Below are 22,315 nucleotides of genomic sequence, written 5' to 3' on the forward strand. Positions count from 1 at the left end.
CCGCTGGTACCCAAATGCCTCCCACGTCGATCTCACGCTCTGCCCACGAGTCCCGGACGCTTCCCTCGCCGCCTTTCAAATGCCTTCAAGTCCAGCCTCCTTTTGATAGATCTTTCGCGGTCGAATTGCTTTTTCGGAGCTGGGTTACTGAGTTTGGCTACCAATTGCAAGAATCTGGTGGAGATCGACCTGTCAAACGCCACCGAGCTCAGAGACTCCGCGGCGGCGGCTCTGGTGGAGGCGAAGAACATTCAAATGCCTGCAATTCATCTTCGTTATTCTTTTTTCTGCTTTTTTTTAGTTTTTAATTATACAAAAAAATTGTTTTTTATTAATAAAATACTTTTTATTCTTATAACAATAATTAATTAAATTTGTAGGACCTAGTTACGTGCAATGTCAACACATAACAAAAATTTTGACAAACTTTTAACGGAATGTTGATATTAATTTCTAACATTTATTTTTAAAAAATTACATTAATTGATTTTTAATTTTAAATATCATTTTGATAAAATAAATTAATTTCACCCTATGAATAAAGAAAAGTTGTGGAAAGGTGATGCAATCAGTCATGCTTTTCGTACAAATCCCACCACGAGATATTCACCACTAGGTCCAGTGCATGTTTGCTTTTCACTTTCTTATTTTACAAAACTTGGAAAGAAAAAGAAACACAATTTAATCGGTCTGCATTGCTTAGCGTCTTTTAAAACCTTAGTTTTATCATTTTTTTTGTTGAAAATTTTAACGAAAAATTTCAAGTACTGTTTATTTTTATGAAAAATCGTATTTTTATACTAAAAAATTAATACCGGTACTATTTACTTTACTCTTTATTTTATTCTTATCATTAAAACTTAAAGTTTTTAAACTCTTTTCGTTTTTTTTTTTTTTTTTTTTTATTTTTTTTTAGCATTGAATCATTGATCTTCCTAAAGCAGGTTCATTTGCGTATGTTAGTAAATAAAATATTATTATATTATCATCCTCACAAAAAACATAAATAAAATAACCAACAAAAATAAAATTATTAAGCATTTTAGGCAAAATAATCCGTGAAATTTGCATGACTCTTCATTTTAATTTCTTAGATTTGAAATTAGTAAAAGTAGTCATGAGTTTAGACTCAATGTTCATTTTTTCTTTAAGGGTAATGCTAGAAAGATTAAATTGGTAGACTAAATTTGCAAACTAAATGATGATGTGTTAATAATAAGAATGAGCACGTTTATTAACGCTTAAGTAATAATCTAATCATCAACTTCTATCTCACTTAATTTACAAAATTTAATCTCTTTAACATTATCTTTTCTTTAAAATGAAATTCACAATTGAAATTGTAGTGTAACTAAACTAAAGTAATGTTCACTTTTTCTTTCATTCATTGAGCAGTTTTACCTTTCATCCGTTTGCACTTTTGCATTGAATCATAGGAAAACAAATGAAAAAAAGTTCTAATAAGGAATTGTTATTCCAAGTTAAAGGAATTGATATTCTTTTTTCTTTCTTGGCCAAGTTAAAGGGGTTGTTATTCCAAAATTCTCATTTTGTATTATGAACTTTCTATATTTAAAAAGAAATATATATTTATTAAATACAAAATAGGATTTTGAAAGTTCTAATAACAGTTCTCAAAATTAATTATGCATTATTAAAATTTTAAAATTCCATTAATCGGTACCAAAATAATATCGCTAGGCCGACTAACTTTTTATATCTAATTTACAAACAAAGCACAATAACCACCTTTATACGTAAACATCATTTTCCTTTCCAACGTCACCTGTCTCTTTTTACTCTCGTTTACTTGCTCTGTTAGACTCTGCCTGCTTGCTCTCTCTATGGCTTTATTCTGTTAATCTCTCTGTAACTGAAAAGGTGGCCGTGGCTTTGTGATCGCCGGTAGACCGTACCGAAAATGGCGACGCCGAGAGAGCACATAGAAGAAATACGCAAAGGAAAGTTCTCCATCGGAGAAGAAAAACTCAACCCTTTGAATGAGGATCTTCACCAGGCTGTTAAGAATCTCTCTGCTGAACTCTACGCTAAGGATGTTCACTTCCTCATGGAACTCATCCAGGTTTCAATTCATTTTTTAAAATAAAATATGTGTATGTTGGAATATGATCATGATGATCTCCGCTTTACTATGTGTGTATTTAATGTATGAAGGTGCACCATAGGAATGGTGTACTGATATACACTTCACCTATGATGTACGGATACTTTACTTTGGTAGCGTGTTCCGTATTCCATAATTGTCGAATACTCTCGAATACTCGTGGTACGCATCATGATCAATGGATATGACTTTGACTTAATAGATACACGTATCTCACGTTTGGGATACAAGTATCATACTTTTAGGATAAGTTTATACTTTCAGATAAGAAATTAAAAGGTAACAATTAATAGGAGACGGAGGTCGGAGGTTTATATAAAATCTGATGAATATGAAGAGTTTGCCTCTAATTGAAACTATGAATACGACTCTCACACTTATTCTATATATATCAAGTGAATTAGATTTCCAACTTTCCTTCTCCAATAAATCGTTCGATTTGGATGATGAAATCGATTTGTTGTGTTATCAAAATATGTTCTAAATTATATATTTTTATATATTATTATATAATTTTAATTGCCTATCTAGGCATATCGTATGTTACATTTAGAGATTTTTCGTAGTGCTATGTTGTGTTGTGTCGTATCGTATTGTCGTATCGGTCTCATAGCACTTAACCGAAGGGTCTAATAAGAAGTATGACTTATCATAAGGATTATACCCTTCTATATGGGACCATTAACAGAAGTCTTATAACACTCTGGAAAATGTATGATGAAGTCTATAAAGGGAGTATTTATTCCTCCAGTCAAATCAATCCAACGTGAAATATATTTTCTCTTCTTCCCTTTGGTGTGTTATTTCTTTCTTGGCACTACCGCATAGTAATCAATAGTCTAATGACATAAGAGATTGATTGTGTGATTTCCTACATGCTTGTGTGTTTTAGTGTGTTTGTGTATTGCCTTAGACAGTAGCTATTTGAATATATGAACCAATGATTAATAGTATACTACTTATTTTGCAGAATGCAGAAGATAATGAGTACCCAGAAGGGGTTGATCCATCACTTGAGTTTGTCATAACTTCCCGGGATATAACAGCCGCGGGGGCTCCTGCTACTTTAATTGTTTTCAACAATGAGAATGGGTTTTCACCAAAGAACATCGAGTCCATTTGCAGTGTTGGACGTTCCACCAAGAAAGGCAACAGGAAGCGCGGCTACATTGGGGAGAAAGGTACGTTTGCATTATATACACGAGATGCTTCTATATATTCTGCATGCCAGTCCTTTTCCTTTTGAGTTTATGACTACTAACCATGTATCAATATTTTTGTTATATAAATAAAGTAGAGGGTTAGGTGATATTAGCCCTTCAGAGTAGTGCAGTCTTGCCATTGCTGTTTATAAACAACAAGAAACTAAAGAAAAAGGACTTCTCAATCTTGACATGTAATTTATACCAAAGAATTATTTACTTTTATTGGATTCATAAAATAGCAATACTGCTTTGATATCATGCCTATCTCATGTTTCTTATGCGTTCTGAATTAAGTTTTTGTTGGCTGTTTGAATGTCTTGCTATTTTTTCGTTTTGCTAATTTGGCCGAATTTCTGTTTATACACCATACAGGTATAGGGTTTAAAAGTGTGTTTCTCATCACTAAACACCCCTACATTTTCAGTAACGGTTATCAAATAAGGTTCAATGAAGAGCCCTGTGCACACTGCAATGTTGGCTACATAGTTCCGGAATGGGTTGATGCAAATCCTACTCTTTTAGACATAAAAAAGATTTATGGTTCCGGTTCTGCCCTTCCAACCACAACACTGATCTTACCTTTGAAGGCAGACAAGTTCCAAGCTGTGAAGCAGCAGCTCTCTAGCATTCACCCTGAGGTTCTATTGTTTCTTTCAAAGATAAAGCGGCTCTCAATCCGCGAAGACAACGAGGATCCAAGGAAAAACAATGTAAGTGCAATTAAGATTGCGAGTGAGACTGAATTTGTGACGAGGAGGAACATTGATGCCCAATCCTACACCCTCCATTTGTCTGCAGAAGAAAATTGTGATGAGGTTGAAAAAGAATGCAGCTATTATATGTGGAAGCAAAAGTTTCCTGTCAAGCAGGAATACCGAGTTGAACAGAGAAATGAGGTAGAAGAGTGGGTGATCACGCTTGCATTTCCAATTGGGAAACGCCTTCGTAGAGGAATGAACACATGTGCCGGTGTCTACGCCTTCCTACCAACGGAGATGGTGACAAACTTTCCCTTCATAATTCAAGCTGATTTTCTTCTTTCATCATCAAGGGAAACAATACTCCTCGACAACAAATGGAACAAGGGGATTCTTGACTGTGTATCAACTACATTTGTCAATTCATTTATTGCGCTTGTTAGATCGATAGACGATGCTCCAGTGTCTAGTTTGCCTTATATGTTCCAGTTCCTGCCTGTCCATAGCTCTTCCTTTGAAGAACTGAATGTTGTTAGGGAGTCAATTAAAGCAAAACTTGTTGCAGAAGACATTGTACCTAGCGAGCCCCACAAGGAGCAGAAATTCTTTCACAAGCCTCGTGAAGTGGGTAGGTTAAAGCCGGATTTTTGGAATATTTTGAGGATGGCGAGGGATCAAGGGATAAGCTTGATTAATCTCTCATCTCATGGAAGATATGTTCTGTCTTATGCATTTGACCAGGTGGAGTATGATCACATACTGAGTTTCCTTGGTGTTGAACCCGTAAACAGCGAATGGTATGCTAAATTCATCAAGGGGACTTTCGGTCTGGTAACTAGGGTGTCCGAAGACGTCTATTTGGAGCTTCTACTATTTATTTCTGATAACTGGCTGAATAAAATTTTCCAGACCAGCATCAAGAAAGTACCACTAATAAAATGTTCAGGTTATGGAACCGAATCTTTGTGCCGCATAAGTGCAATCCAGAGTGGTGATAGTAAGGTTTGCATATCCTGTGATTCTGATCATGTTTCATGGCTGATTGATTGGAACAAGGAGTTTCTACCTGCCGGTAGGCTTCTCTTTATGCCAAAAACTACACAGGAAGCTATCCAGTCTTGCTCTAGGAAGGGGGCATTGGAGAAATGGCTTTTAGATCAAGTTAAGGTTCGTTTCGTGAGTGTAAATGAATATGCAAAGGATCTCCTTGACAATTCACTTAATGAGCGGAAGCTTGTGATTGCATTTGCCCACTTCATGTATTTTTCCTGGTTCAGACATTATATCTCAGCGAAGAAAGTTAATGAATTATGTGGTGATATGCCGCTAGTGGATAAGTATGGGAAAATCATCAGAAGTAGGAAGAAGGTGATTGTGGATAAGTATGGGAACATCATTGAAAACAGGAAGGGGGTTATTGTGCCTGCCAATGGAAGCAAATGGGCAACACTGACTGATTCTAATTTGTGGAGGAAAGAAGGCTACGTTGAGTTAGGAGAAGATTATATGGCTGCAGACTGTTTTGCTGGTAACTGTACAACACAGGAGAACCTCCTAGGGTTCCTTAAAATCCGTACTGCAGCTACGGACATTCCTTATATACCTGCTCCCAGTGATAGTATATCATCTTTATCTGCACCACTTATTAAGGAAAATGCATTCTTGCTTTTGGACTGGATTCGTCGTCTGGCAAATAAATATTTTTTGGTCTCACAGAATTTTGCAAAGTGCATAGAAGAAGGTGGTTGGCTGAAGGTTACTTTGAATGGCTCTTCCGGTTTTAGGCCACCTTCGCAGTCATTCCTACTTGAGTCATCATCGAGAAACATTTTGCAGAATGTCTCTGTGTTTGTTGATATCCCATTGGTTGATCAGAATTATTATGGTGAGAGGATTAATGAGTACAAGAAGGAGCTAAAAAGAGTTGGAGTCAGGTTTGAGTTTGGAGAAGCATGCGAATATCTGGGGAAGCATTTGATGTCTCTTGCTGCTTCTTCCACTTTAACCTCTGGCAATGTACTTTCTATACTCCGTTTCATCAAATATTTGAGGGACAACTGTTTTTCTTCTACTGATTTTATCTGTAGTATTAAAGAAGGTCAATGGCTTAAAACGTCCCTTGGCTACAGGTCTCCGGTGGGTTCTGTTTTGTCAGACAAAGAGTGGATAGTTGCATCACAGATTAGTAACATTCCTTTCATTGATGGAAGATTTTATGGTGAAGAAATTTTTCAGTTCGAAAAAGAACTTGAGTTGCTTGGTGCGGTAGTCAAGTTCGGTGAAAGTTACCAGCTAATCATTGACAACCTAAAGTCACCTTCTTGCTTGACATCTTGGACACCCGAGATTGTTCTATTCATGCTTGAATGCATGCATATTTCCAGTTCATCTGAGAAACTTGTCAGAGCGTTGAAAGAATTGAATTGCCTGAAGACCAACATTGGTTACAAGCGTCCAGAAGAATGTCTCCTGTTTGACCAGAATTCCGACTGGGGCTGCATTCTTCAGGTCTTTGGTGGTCTTCCATTGATTGATCACGTTTTCTATGGAGACAGGATATTTTCCTACAGAAATGAGTTGAAGAAAACTGGGGTGGTGGTTGATTTTGATGACGCCACTAAAGTATTTGCTCAATATTTCATGCGGTATGCATCATCGACTTCCATTACCAACGAAAATGTTGCTTCACTTCTGTTGTGTTACAGAAAGCTGAAGGGAACTCCCTTTAAATTTCCTAAAGATCTTAAGAGCTGCATTCGCCAGGAAAAATGGTTGCGCACTCGCCTTGGTGATTATAGATCTCCCAAAGATTGCATTCTCTTTGGTTCCAGTTGGGAATCTATCTCTCCGATGTGTCTTCTCCCATTCATTGATGATTCTGACAGTTGCTATGGCAAGAACATTCATGATTTTAAGGAAGAACTGAAGAGAATTGGCGTGGTTGTGGAATTCAAGGAGGGAGTCAAGTTTGTGGAATCTTGTTTTTATATTCCTTTGAATCTGAGCCGCATTTCTCCAGAAAATGTGCTAGCATTGCTGGAATGCTTGCAAATTTTATTGCAGGAGAAAGATTATTCCTTTCCTGATGTGTTCTTAAAGAAACTTTCTCAACCATGGTTGAAGACTTATGCTGGCCATAGGCCTCCCAACATGTGCTTGTTGTTTGATTCCAAGTTTGGCTCGTACATAAAGCAGACTGATGGACCCTTCATTGATGAAGAATTTTATGGATCTAAAATTTTAATGTACAGGAAAGAGCTTGCTGAAATAGGGGTGACTATTGAAGTGGAACAAGGGTGTTCTGTTATTGCCAGTCACCTTGATCTTCATGATGAATTTTCGACCTTTGTTCGAGTATATAATTACTTGAGCCAGTTTAAGTGGGAGCCAGATAGTGAGGCTGGCCGAAAGATCTGGATTCCGAAGGGAAATAAAAATGGAGAGTGGGTTGGTGCAGATGAATGCGTTATAGATGACAAGGATGAGCTGTTTGGTTTGCAGTTGACTGTTTTGAAGAAACACTATGAGCGAAAATTGCTTAATTTCTTCTGTTGTGCATTTAGAGTACGATCCCAACCTTTGGTTGATGATTACTTGAAGCTTTGGAAAGTTTGGGAAAGTTCTAAAAGAGGATTGTCGCATGATCAGTGCTGTAAGTTCTGGCTTTATGTTTCGAAACACTGGAATTTAAAGACGGAGAAAAGTTTTTCTGATGCCCTTTTGAAAGTACCAGTTTATTCAGGCTCTGGTGAAATCTTGTTGTCCAACAAGGAAGATGTTTTCATTGCCGATGACCTTCAGTTACAGTGTCTTTTCGAACAGTCTTCTCACTTGATATTTGCTTGGTACCCTCAGCCAAGCTTGGCTTCCTTGCCTCGAACTAAGCTGCTTGAAATGTACAAGAAAATTGGCGTTCGTGTTATTTCTGAATCTGTGCACAAGGAAGAACTTTCTCTTGCAAACGATGCTGAACTACAAATAATCCCAAGGGAAAGAGTGTTCGCAAAAGCACTTCTGAGGCTGATTCTTGGATTTCTTGCTGGTCCTCCCATTGAAATGGAAGTGGAGAAGAGGCAAAAAGCTGTCCAAGGTCTTTTCAATGTTGCTGTATTGGAGACGCATGAACCAATCATTGTAAGTTATGATCTGCCCTTATCTTCTGGGAGAATTTTGAATGTTAGACGCACACGTAAGACACGGTGGGACAGGAAGAATTCCAAATTCTTCATCCAGAAGATGGACAAATCAGGCGGACAAAAGAGTACCATTGAGTTTGCTACATATTTCGCCGAAGCAGTATCTGAGTGTGTGCTGTGGGAGTGCACTGAACATATACCTGCACTTTCGGAGCTGATCAAGTGGGCGTTTGTGCTAGAATTCAATGAGGAAGCTGTTGATTTCTTGATGAAGTCGAAGAACCTGCAGATCTTCGTCGAGGATGCGGAGTTTCTGAATTCTGCCTACCCTTCTATCTAGTTATGTTTCTTTCAAGAATAATAATCTCTCTCTGCAGATGACTTGAACTCTTATGCTGTCTTAGTTGTGTGGTTTTCTACCGTTGGATTCTCGTGTTATCCTGAACAAGGGGATTGCTTCTTCTTATCATATGATTTTATGAACCATGTTTTCTCATCATCCAGTTTTTCTCGATTTCCTCCTCGAACTTGTAACTGTTGTCAATTTCCCTCCTGAATTCTAATTTTGGCCGATTATTCCTAAACTTCTGTAATTAGTCACTTTTCCTCCCTTGTTTGACTTTGAAAATTTTTATTTAATATTCCATCCATCTTGGTCACATGGACAGCAGTGAGAAATATGGGATCACAAAAACCCCTCACCAACACCCAAGACGCTGTTGCTTTCATTTTTTCCTCTTCTGATAGTAGGTTTATAACGGAGGACGAGGAAATGTCGTCGTCTTCACCTTCCTGTGTCTCCGATGCTCTTGGTTGGTCGGTTTCGGTGCGATTGGAGCTTTGGCACGCGTGGGTAGGCCTACTGCCTCTCTTGGAATCTCATTGATTCTGATCAGTACCTTCAGAAGTTGAAGACGCCGATGAGATTCAACGTTCTGATTCTCTTGGTACCAATGCTTGAGCTGCTTCCCATAAACCGATTCAAATATGTTCCCATTTTCTTGCAGTCCGTGAACTCCCTATCCATCTTCTTGTTTTACATATTCAATTCTATGTTATTTCACCTACCCATCCATCAAAGCTCAGGACTCTTCTGTCGGCAGAGATTTAGGTTTTGGTGGGGATAAAATTACTTTTTTTGTTTTGTACATTTGTCTGATGTCTACGCGATCAAAGATGGATGAAAAATTCTACAATTTAACAATAGGGGGAAAGTTGACTAATTATAAATGTTTACGAAATAATCGGTTAAAATTACAATTTAGAGGTAAATTGATAGTGCGCACCTTACAAGTTTGAGAAGAAAATCGACAAATATCTCATTCATAATAAGTGCGAAGAGGAAGAGGGAGCAGGTCCATTGGAAACTAATCAAAAGGAGAAAACAAAACGTCACAGATTCTCAAGCAAGACGAAAAGATAGATGGTTCATTCAAAGGAAACCTCCAATGGTGAAGTGGATCAAGGTGAATATTGATGGTTCATTCAAGTTTAAAGGCTGCGCAGGTTATGGTGGTATATTTTGTGATTCTCAAGGTATTACTTTGGGTGTTTTTGCGTTGTCCACGAATTTTTTAGTCCAATTGCAGCTGAGGTTCTTGCTGTAATTCAGGCTATTCGAGTTGCTTGGGTGCTTGAATGGCATCACATTTGGTTGGAGACGGACTCAACTATTGTGATTCACTACTTAAACTCTCTAGTTTTACTATTCTTTGGTATTTGCGTGTTGATTGAAGCAACTGTCTATGGCAGATTAGGCATATGCAGTTTTTTGTTTCCCATATATTTCGTGAGGAAAACGGTGTGGCCGATGTCTTAACTAACTTTAATGCAAATCACGATGCATATTACTAGTGGTCTAACGTTTCTTCATGTACAACTTCTACTTATATTCATGATCTTTTTGCTTCTACCAACTATCGTTTCAAATGATTCTTATCATATGTTTTCTTTGTAAGTGGGGTTAATTTTTTATTCCCCTCTTGTATTACTTGCCATGTTTTATCCATCAACGACGTTTGCCTTTATGTTCCCCTCATTTGTATTTAGAAATAAGACTATGGGGATGATCAGTGAACACTATCACCCTCATTAAATAAAAAGAAGCTAATCCTTGCATTAATTGAAACTAATTAGTATCAACAAACTACTTCTGTCTCAATCTCAAATATAAATCAACTCTTACCCTTCCTCTTTCTTTGATGATTTAAAGAAATAATTCAATTATTAACCGCCACAACATGTGGTCTATAAAATATTATTTTAAAACATAGTTTGCTTAGCATTTTCTATTATGAGAATTTATGATTGTGTCAATGACATCAACGTGGAAGTTTTTTGTCAAAATCTTTCTCAAACCATGTTGATCACGAACTGTTAGGTGATTGAGAGCCAATAAATGTTCAGTGGTATAGGGCCGAACAATTTAATTTTTTCAATTTTATTCCTTCTTGTTGGGCTGTCTGCTGCCGAACATCTTTGTGGTTGGTTTGGTTGAGAATAACTCGTAGTAGAACTTGAAGATGTCTGCCTTAGTGGGGTTGAAGAAAATAAAAGTGGGTTCAATTTGTATGTGATCTAAGTTCTTTTAGTGCACAAATGGTAATTACAGAGATTCTTAAGTAGAACCATTCATTTTTTAACTAGTAATTTATTTGGCGTTTCTATAACTTCTGAAGAATACAAAGAGAAAACAATGTTATGAAAATAATTCAGGGATCATACAACTGAACAATCAATTAACCGTAGAAGGTTAAAAAAAAAAAAAAAAAAAAAAACAGATGAGAAAATATGGTTCATAAATTCATATGATAAAAGAAGCAAATCCACTTGTTCAGAATAACATGAGAATCCAACGGTAAAAAACTACACAAACAAAATAGCATAACATAGAGTTGAAGTCATCTGCTGAGAGAGACTATTATTTTTGAAAGAAACATAACTAGTTAGAAGGGCAGCCAGAATTCAGAAACTCGACATCCTCAACGAAGACCTGCAAATTCTTCGACTTCATCAAGAAATCAACATCTTCCTCATTTAATTATAGCACGAATGCCAACCTGATCAGCTCCGAAAGTGCAGATATATGTTCAGTGATCCCACAGCACACACTCGGATATTGCTTCAGCAAAATACGTAGCAAACTCAATGGTCCTCTTCTGTCGACCAGATTTGTCTGTCTTCTGGATGAAGAATTTGGAATTCTCCCTGTCCCACCGTATCTTTCATGTGCCTCTCACATTTAAAACTTCCCCAGAAGATCGTGGCAGATCATAAATTACAGTGATTGGTTCAGGTGTCTCCACAACAGCAACGTCTACAAGACCTTGGACAGCTTTCCGCCTCTTCTCCACTTCCATTTCAATGGGAAGACCAGCAAGAAATCCACAAATCAGCCTCAGCAGCGCTTTTCCGAACAATCTTTCCCTTGGGATTATTTGTAGTCCAGCATCATTTGCAAGAGAAACTTCTTCCTTCCGCACAGATTCTGAAATAGCGCGGACACCAATTTCTTGTAGATTTCAAGCAGCTTAGTCCGAGGCCAGGAAGCCAACTAGCAAACAAATATTGACTGTGAAGACTGTTAAAAAAGATACAAAGTCGTGATTAAGTTGTTGACGTGCTCGGCCTGTCGGGTCATCCTGATGTTGGATCGAGCCCAAGTAATTTTATAGAAAGTAGGTCATCGGCAATGAAAACATCCTCCTTGTTGCACAACAAGATTCCACCTGAGCCAGAATGTTGGAGTAAATATGTTTTTATTAAATATATTTATGTTTTATTACCAATATTATATACATAACGTTTTGTTTTATTATCAATATTAAAAGTCAATTGATTTTGAATTAAGGAGTTATGCAATCAAAACGTTTTGTTTTTATTTCCGGTTTGAATTTGAATTACGTTTTGATTGTCCGTTGTGGTTTTTATCTTTTGTCTGTTTTGATTTTCTACAGCATTGCACCACTAATAACTCCTTTGATTGCAAGCCGTTTTACACCCCCATAAACTCCCTTGATTTCTTACGGTTTCACACCCTCCAAGGTCTATTTCTTTATACATATATATATATATATATATATATTAAGATACATAATATAGAAAAAAATTGAAATTGAAGTCATGCGATTTGCAAAAAGTAAATAAGCAAAAATTAGAAGTTTTACATAGATTGATAGCAACATATCAAAAGGGAGCAAGTTTGAAGGTTCTTCCATTGTGCAAGGAAGAACCTTATTAGAAGAAGGTTCTTAGCTGTTTTATCCTGGGAACGACGTGGTATTTATGAACTGTTTGTCCACTTTGGGCAGAGCCGCGAAACGTTTTAAAGAGAGCGACTTAATCCGCGACACATCCCAAGAATCATTCATCATTCAAGACTTCTATTTTTTTTAGATAACTTTGTTCCTTTCTATTTCAGTTTACAACACAGAATAAACCGGTACGTCTTTTTTTTGGTGAAGAATAAACCGGTACTTTCACCAGGGCATCAGCAGGACTTTTCTCCGTCTCTAAATTCCAGTGCTTCGAAACATAAAGCCAGAACATGCAGCAATGATCATGCGACAAGGCTGGGATCGTACTCTAAATGCACAAGTGAAGAAATTAGGCAATTCTTGCTCTTAGTGTTTCTTCAAAACAGTTAACTGCAAACCAAACAGCTCATCCTTGTTATCTATAATGCATTCATCTGCACCAACCTACCCTCCATTTTTATTACCTTTCGGAGTCAGATCTTTCGGTCAGCCTCACTACTGGCTCCCACTTAAACTCGCCCAAGTAATTATATACTCGAACAAAGGTCGAAAATTCATCCTGTTGATCAAGGTGCCTAGCAATCAAGGCACATCCCTTTTTCACTTCGACAATCACCCCAATTGCAGCGAGCTCCTTTTTGCAGGTTATAATTTTAGAGGGGTGAGTGTGGATTTAGTTCTTGAACTATCAGTTAAAATTAGGTTCTTGAATTATTTTTTGGGTAAAATAAGTCTTTAAATTCATTAAAAATTACTAATTTTATCTCTACTATTGTATTCAAAGTTATTTTATCTAATTTTTTGTCAACTTAAGTGACTTGACATACTTTATAATGTAATGCCGTCATTTTCTCTTCTATTAGTCCTTTAACATTTCGTATAGGTTGCAAATCTAATGACTAATTTACCCTCCGAAGTTACATATAGGTTGTGAATCTAACGACTAATTTGCCCTTCGAAAACTTAACTTACATTATTTCTTATGAAAAAAAAATACCAATTTACTCTCCAAAGTTAACTCTATACACTACTTCTTTATGAAAAACTAACTACTAATCTACCCTCTAATGTGTATCACATGCAAATAATGTAACTTCAATTGACGGAAAATTGAATATAGTAGCTTTGAATATATTATTAGGGATGTAATTGGTAGCTTTTTATAATTTAAGGCTAATTTTTCTAAAAAAATAATTTATGAACCTAATTTTCACTCAAGTAATAATTCAAACTAAAATTCATATATTTTAGGACCATAAAATTCTTTTTTAACAAAAATGTTGAATATGTGACTTATTTCTATTGGACCTTTCAATATTGTTAGCTAGCAGCCCATTGTTTCGCTTTTTCGGTTTCCCATTTGAATGCCACGTGAGTGGCTTTAGGGTTAAAGGCAGCCGTTCCACTTTATAAAGGCATCATGCCCTTTTCGGGAGAAGAGAGAGTAGCCGACAGAAAAGAAAAGGAAGGCTTTTGGGAGTAAAGTACCTTCCGCTCCTCGTGAGGCTCGCTGGGGACAATGCTTTCTTCAACAATCTTTGCCTTTTTATGCTCCCTGGCAACATTCAATCTTTCATAAGAAGAGCTCTGAACCGGCAGAAACTTGAACATGCTAGTCAAGCTAGACACTGGAGCATCTTCTTTAGATCTGACAAGCGAGATAAATGCATTCACAAATGCAGTTGGCACGCAATCGAGAATCCCCTTATTCCATTTGCTGTCCAGAAGAATTGTTTCCCTTGATGAGGCAAGAAGAAAATCGGATTGAATTATAAAGGGAACGTTTGTCACCATCTCGGTGGGAAGGAATGCAGACTCTAGGAGATGTGTTTGTTCCTCTGCAAAGGCGCTCTCCAATTGGAAATGCAAGCGTGATCTCCCATTCATCTACATCATTTCTCCCATCCACTATGCACTCCGGCTTGACAGGAAACTTCTGCTTCCACATATAATAGCCGCATTCTTTATCAAACTTGTAGCCATTTTCTTTCGCAGAAAGGTGGACTCTGTAGGATTCAGCATCCATGTTCTTCCTGGTGACAGAATTAGTCTCGCTTGATATTGCTATCGCACTTACAGTGTTGTGCCCCTGCGGCTGTTGCATCCCGGTAAGTTATGACAAACTCAAGTGATGGATCAAACTCTTCTGGGTACTCATTATCTTCTGCATTCTGCAAAATAACTAGTACACTAATTACCACTGATTCATATATTCAAATACAATATCGTACGACTATCTCCAACCAGATTGGCTATAGATTAAATGATAACCCTTTTTGATACAAAATTCAACTCAGATTTGGGTCAAAAATTCTTTGGGATCCACTGGGCCAAAATTCAGCCATATGGCCAGCCAGCCAGTCCCTTCAATTGGACCCAGCTGAAATTTTTTAGGACAAATTGAAAAAAGAATTAAAAATTCTAATTTTTTTTTTATAAATACTTAAGACATTTTTACACCATTTCTTATATTTTTTTTCATCTTTCCATATAATCTTACCTTATTTTATTTCAATTATTCACATTATATTTACCTTAAACACTTTTTTTATATGTACCCCTCTCTTATCTCATCCAATAATATTTCCTTTACTTTTTTCAATAATGTTCAAATGGTCACATCTTCAAGTGGCACTCAAAATATATTCGGAGGTTTATTTATTTAGCGACAAGTGACACTTAAAATATGTTCGAAAACTTTATTTTAATATATTAGTTTAATTCAATTAATCAATAAAATAAAAAAACAAACTTAAAATAATAAATTATTGAGAGGGGTAAAAAGTAGCCCATTTGATTGGAAATGATATATAAATAATTAAGGGTTAACTCAGTTTACTACCCTGAAGTTTCGTGTTTTTTCAACATTTGGTACATGAAGTTTTTTTTTATCCTAAAGTCATACCTCATGTCTTAGTTTTGAGACAGTCTCATACATCCGTTAAGTTGGTTGTTAAATCAGCTATTAACCAGTGATGTGGCGCCCAAGTTGATAATGATTAGGCGCCACATGTCAATATGAGCCCATGTGATATTAAAAAAAAAAATTAAAAAATTAAAAAATAAAAACTAAAATTAAAAAAAATAAAATTAATAAATAAAAATTAAAGAAAAAATAAATTAAAAAAAATCCATAGGGATGTGTGCTTCTCCTTGTATAAGAAAGCTTCTATAAATACATAAAAAAAATTAAATTAAAACATTAAATATTTTTTAATATTTAATGTTTAAGGTTAAAAGGTAGTAGTAAATACCCATTAGAAAATTGTGTCGGAGTTTGAATTTGATATGGATTCTCAGTCACAGTTTGGGTCTGGGTTAAGGAAGCATCAACAATGGCTGGTTTTTTCTCCATACGCAGAGGCGGCAGCAACGACCAATATAACAGGAACAACCCACAACCGCTGATCACCTCACCACCATCACATTGCTCCAGAGATGTTGTTCTGCTACAAGAATGAGGACGTAGCAAATCAGTAGTACAAGGACTTCGAGCTATGGAAGCAACAAAAGCAACTTCGCCATAATAAACTATGTCAGCAGTCCAATCCACATTAGCAATCCAGTCAGCCAAACCTGATAACAGCAACACCCTTTCCCGCGTATAACACTCAAACCTGCAAGTAGAGTTTGGATAAGCATCAACCTCTTCTCTATCAAGTTTGTTGCATAGTTTCTGATCATGATAATTATCAAATATATTTATCCTGTAAATGTTTTGATATAGGAGATAAATCTCCTTGTAACTGAATACCTTGTAAATCCCTATAAATGGAATACATCGGCATCACTCATAGTTAACTGAGTTGAGCCTACGAACTGCACTATGTTTAAGCATTCTTGTTTTTCAAGTTGATATCTTTTATGGCATCACTGAGCCTAGTCTAACGACAACTTCAAAACACCCTATTTTTTTTCCCAATGGCCTCTGAAACTGCACCTCCTTCCCCCATCTCTTCCTCATTCCTTCCTAATGTTTCTAATTTCCTCACTATCAAGTTGGACCGTACTAACTATCCCCTATGGCAAGCACAAATGTTACCTCTTCTTTATAGCCGGAACTTGGTTCCTTTTGTCGATGGAACCAGTGTTTGCCCTTCTGCCTTCCTCAAAGATACAGACGGCAACCTCACTACTGAAGTTAATCCGGCCTACGAGGCCTGGATCCAACAAGACGCCATGGTGATGTCTTGGTTAAATGGTTCTGTCTATCCTACTGTTCTTGCCACTCTCATTGGTAAGACAAGCTCCCACTCTATCTAGACCTCTATTTAAGAACGCTATACTTCCCTGTCTACCGGTCGTCTCCTTCAACTCCGAATTAGTGAGTTAATGAACACTCATCGTGGTGACTTGTCCATCGCTAATTTTTTGGATCGTGTCAATTGCATCGCAGACACTCTCTCCCTCTCCGGATCTCCTATCTCAGATGAGGTTTGGTGGCAATAGTTCTCAATAATGTTGGCCCGGCTTATGAGAGCACTGTGGCATCTGCACAGGCTCGAGAGGAAGCCATTTCCTATGCTACATTAGAGGCTCTTCTTCTCAGTGCCGAGCGACGCCAAAAAGGTAACCACATTCTTCTTCCTGAAGCTGCACCCACTGCTATTGCTGCTCAGCGTGGCAGACGCTCAAGTAATGGTTTCCGGGGCTGTGGATCTTCCTATTGTGGTGGCCGTGGATCTTCTTCTGGTGGTCGTAATTTCCACATTGGGACTTACCATAAACCTGGAGGATCAAGTTCTGTTCATCCCTCAGGTCCTTCACACCGGTCCAACAATGATGGAGTCCTTGGTGCTACACCTTCCAATGGTGGTTCTGGAGGTAATGGTTTTTATTCTTCTGGGAGAGTTCAATGCCAAATTTGTCATCGTCATGGTCACGCTGCCATTGACTGTTTTAACCGTCTAAACATGGCTTATGAGGGACATGTTATTGGTTCTCGTCTTCAAGCTTTTGCTGCAGCTGCTTCATCCTCAGGCACTGCTAGTGCCTCTGCTGTTTAGAACTGGCTTTTTGACTCTGGCGCCAACGCTTACATCAACAATGACTTAGCTTAAGTCCCTACTACTCGTGGCTATTATGGAACTGATCATGTGAACGGAGTATTTGGTGGCACATGTTTGCATATTTTAAAAGTTGGCCATTCCTATATTCGAATACCTCATCAAACCCTTAAATTATCAAACACCCTATATTGCCCTAATGTTACAACTAATGTCATATCCATCAATCGTTTTACCACAGATAACAAGTGTTCTCTACTTTGTCTCCTACCTCTTATCATGTTCAGGACATGCAAACGGGGAAGATCCTTTTGCACGGTCGGAGTAGGAATGGCTTCTATCCTTTTGCAGTCTTTCCATCTCAAACAATAATGGCGTTTTTGCATGCATCGGTGCTCGTGTGTCGGATAGTATTTGGCATTCTCGTTTAGGACATCCATCAAGTTCCATTTTTAAATTTCTTGTAGCTAGGAATAAATTGCCCATTTCTGGTAAAGTCACCAGTGAAGTGTGTCACTTATGTCCACTAGGCAAGAGTCACAAATTACCTTTTTCATTGTCTACTTCTTTGTCGTCATTTCTGTTAAAATTGATACACTCCGATGTATGGACGTCCTCGTCTCATTCTATTAATGGATTCAAATATTATGTTATTTTTATCGATGATTTCTCTGTTATTCAAGGATTTACCCTTTGAAATTAAAATTTGAAGTCTTTGCAACTTTTGTTACTTTTTAAAAAATTAGTGGAAAACATGTTCTTTACCACAATAAAATCATTTTAAACGGATGGAGGTGGATAATATATCAATAATAATTTTAAACATTTTTTGGCAACTTATGGCATACATCATCGTTTCACTTGCCCACATCATTTGGAACAAAACGGCTTAGTTGAAAGAAAACACCATCATTTCGTCGAAACTGGACTTACTCTTCTTGCCCATGCATCTTTGCCTGCATCTCTTTGGGTTGAAGCCTTTCATACGGCTAACCACCTTATCAACCGGTTGCCAACAAAAGTTTTACAAAATGATTCTCCATATCACAAATTATATTCCAAATCCCCACAATATGATTTTCTTAAAGTATTTGGTTGTGCATGTTTTCCATACTTACGTCCATATAACAATAACAACTTGCAATTTCATTCCAAAAAGTGCATATTCCTCAGGTATTCATTGAATCAACAAGGCTATCGTTGTTTAGATCCATCTACAGGTCACATGTTTTTATCTCGCCATGTTGTTTTTGATGAAAAGTCTTTTCCATACAATGACTTCATCCCTACTGTCCCGTCTTCTTCCTCTGATGCACCTCTTGCCACGTTAGAAATAGGGCCCCATTATCCTATCAACCCCCTCACTCCTATTATAACCCCTTCTTTACAACCTACTCCCACTATACTACCTACTAACCCCACCACTTTGCCTCCTACTACCACTCTTATCCTGCCACGCCAGTCTTCAGACTTATCCTCTTCCTACCCTTTCATTTATTCCTATGACCACCACATTAGACCCATCCCCGTTAGGTCCCATACCCACCAACTCTTTCCCCAGTTCGAATATAGGGCAATCTTCAACAAGTTAGCAACCCCCACTAACTACTTCCTCTCGCTCTATGGTCACACGTGCTAAGGATGGGATTCGACAACCCAATCCTAAGTATGCTTTACTTTCTATTAATGTTGATAACTTGGTTGAACTTACTTGTTTCAGTCAAGCAAATAAATATCCCGTGTGGCGGCAAGCAATGACAGAGGAGTTTAATGCACTCCAACGCACATGTATCTGGACACTTGTTCCCTGTCAGCCACATTCAATGTTCTTCCAAACAAATGGGCCGGTGTATCGCATCAAGCGTAAGTCTAATGGTTCCATTATTTAGTTTAAAGTACGTCTTGTTGTCAATGGTTTTCATCAACAGGAAGGTCTTCATTATGGAGAAACTTTTAGTTTCGTTGTGACTCATGCAACAATCCACCTCATACTGTCTATTGCTCTTCATTTCAATTGGCCTATTCATCAACTTGATGTCCAAAATGCATTTCTCCATGGCACACTGGTTGAAGAAGTGTTTATGAGACAACCACCAGGCTTTGTAGATCCTCAATACCCTACACATGTTTGTAAGCTTCGTCGTTCTTTATATGGCCTTAAACAAGCACCCCGGACGTGATTTCAGTGTTTTTCGCATCACTTGGAGAACTTAGGCTTCATTGCTTCCACTGCTGACTCCTCCCTGTTTACATTTTTCAATGGGGCCACTATCATTTATCTTTTGATTTATGTTGATGACATTTTAGTCACAGGGAATGATACTGCTCAAATTTCACGTTTCATTGCTTAACTTGGAAGCCTATTCTCTATGAAGGATCTTGGGCCACTTAATTTTTTCCTTGGCATGGAAGTCACATGTACACATACTGCCATGTATTTTTCTCAATCCAAATACATTATGGATCTCCTCTGTCGCGCCAAGATGACCGACTGCAAGCCAACTTCAACTCCTGCTCCTGCTGGTCGACGTCTCAGTCTCCATAAAGGGCTTTCGCGGTAAATCAAGTTTGCCAATATATGCATTCACCGACAACTACTCATTGGGCTGCTGTCAAACGTATCCTTTTATACTAAACAGCAACACATGATTATGGCCTTGTCTACACTGCTAGCCCCCTCACCCTTACTGCGTATGTCGACGCTAATTACGTTGGCGACCCAGATAATTGACGATCCACCGGAGGCTACTGTATCTTCATTGACAGCAATCTCATTTTGTGGAGTTCTAAGAAACAAAGAGGGGTCTCTCGCTCTAGCATAGAAACGGAATACCGTCAACTTACTTACACTTGCACCACTCTCTCTTGGTTCAGAAACATTTTTCGTGATCTTCATCTTCATCATTCTCCTCCACGTCTTTGGTGTGATAATATCAACGTCTTTGGTGTGATAATATCAACGTTATCGCTGTTGCCTCAAATCCAGTTTATCAAGCTAGGATGCGCCATGTCGAAGTTGATTACCATTATGTGCGTGAAAAAGTTACTTGAAAAGAAATCGTTGTTGGTTATGTTGCCTCCACCGATCAACTCGCTGATCTTCTAACCAAGGGTTTATCATCCCAATGATTTCTGTTTCTGGTATCCAAGCTTCCCGTCCGTTCCCGCCCGCTCAGCTTGAGGGGCCGTGATAAACCATGTCAGCAGTCCAATCCACATCAGCAATCCAGTCAGCCAAACCTGATAACAGCAACACCCTTTCCCGCGTCTAACACTCAAACCTGCAAGTAGAGTTTGGATAAGCATCAACCTCTTCTCTATCAAGTCTGTTGCACAGTTTTTTATCATGATAATTGTCAAATATATTTATCCTGTAAATGTTTTGATGTAGGAGATAAATCTCCTTGTAACTGAATACCTTGTAAATCTCTATAAATGGAATACATCGGCATCACTCATAGTTAACTGAGTTGAGCCTACAAACTGAACTGTGTTCAAGCATTCTTGTTTTTCAAGTTGATATCTTTTACTCCAAACCCAGCCGTCGTGGCTTTACCAGTCTCATACCAAGCTAAAATCCAAGGTGCTTTGCTGCAACTCTTGGGCTGACTTATGATATGGCAGGTGTCTCTTAGTTTTGCAGCCCCTTTTTCTAGCCTTGGGGATCCATTCCCTCAACTTGGATATGTATGAGCAAGGTATCTTTTGGATGATCTGATCAATTATATATTGGGATTTTCCTTTTATATTTGTTGCTAGTGCCTTGTCGAGAAATAAAGGGGATGGGTTTGCCGGAAGCCATGGCGAGGTGGGGGGACGGGTGCCTTATCGAGAAGGAAATGGTTGGCTGCTAAGGATTTTTTATTTTTTTATTATTGTTTTGATTTTTCTATTTCTTTGTAAAGTTTATGTATTTTTCTTATGTAATTAATTTTACAATAATATTATTCATACAATGTTTTTGTCCCACATTTTTATACCACTTTAAGTGGCATTTGATGTGAACAGCCAAATCATTTGAATTAATCAGATTTTTAAATTTAGTTCATTATTTAATAAATTAATAATTAAGAAAAACTAGTTAATTAAATGATGATTGTGGTACATAGGGAGTTTTTCTCCTTCTTTTTCTTGGGTTTTGCAAATTTTTCAAATGATGTGACTGTCCACATCAGATGCCACCTAAGGTGGTATAGAAATATGGTATAAAAAGATAGTATGAATAACATTACTCTTAATTTTAAGAGTAAATCTGTCTTAACGGAAATTTTTTAGATGAAATTTGAATAGAAGAGGTTTTGGGTAAGTGAATTAAAACCTCAATGGGTGTTAGTGTAATGTGTTAAACGTAAGGGAGTTTTGTGAAAATTTAATAAATCTCATAAAGTGTTAGTGTAATTAACCTAATTTTATGACGATATCTACTACGATACAATCCATGCATGGAGGTCTCAGATAAGTGATTAAAGGTGGTGAACAAAAATAGTTGTTCCAAAACAAAAAATGTTTCATTCAAAATTTCAACTAACCTTATTCGAGCTTTGGCATGGACAAGACGGTGCCTACTTTAATTTATTTCTTGCACAAAAAAATATACTGTAATGAATTTAAACTCAGTTGCAAAGGAGTACGTATGCTACCCTGTCCAACTGGCCTAACCAACATCTGTATATGTACCCTCCTCTTACCATGAATCAAGGAAGGAAACTGAAATCGTCACGTGGATTCAGGCGCATTTTGGTAGATTTCGTAGAGATTCTAATATCCAAGAGACAGAAATATGGGTGCAACGCTTTCTCACACTAAAGAAGCTATCAAGTTAACAAAATAGTATTTATGAATAATTTGAATAGATTGGGTGCCAACAAAAGAAGCTATCAACTATCAAC

At 37.5% G+C, this 22,315-nt stretch overlaps 1 protein-coding gene and 1 pseudogene across 1 annotated transcript; one reads left to right on the forward strand and one right to left on the reverse strand.

Moving 5' to 3' along the window:
* Positions 1–1,743: 1,743 nt before the first annotated feature.
* On the forward strand, positions 1,744–8,748 carry LOC137711025 (uncharacterized). Its single transcript, XM_068450219.2, has 3 exons — positions 1,744–2,083; positions 3,096–3,306; positions 3,703–8,748. Exons 1-3 carry the CDS (start codon positions 1,922–1,924, stop codon positions 8,502–8,504), a joined length of 5,175 nt encoding a protein of 1,724 aa, XP_068306320.2. The 5' UTR covers positions 1,744–1,921; the 3' UTR covers positions 8,505–8,748.
* Positions 8,749–10,996: 2,248 nt separating this feature from the next.
* Positions 10,997–12,712, reverse strand: LOC148696176 (uncharacterized; annotated as a pseudogene).
* Between the last annotated feature and the right edge of the window lie 9,603 nt (positions 12,713–22,315).

The sequence above is a fragment of the Pyrus communis genome, chromosome 6 (assembly GCF_041283825.1).
Source record: "Pyrus communis isolate YQ-2024b chromosome 6, ASM4128382v1, whole genome shotgun sequence".
NCBI lineage: Eukaryota > Viridiplantae > Streptophyta > Magnoliopsida > Rosales > Rosaceae > Pyrus > Pyrus communis.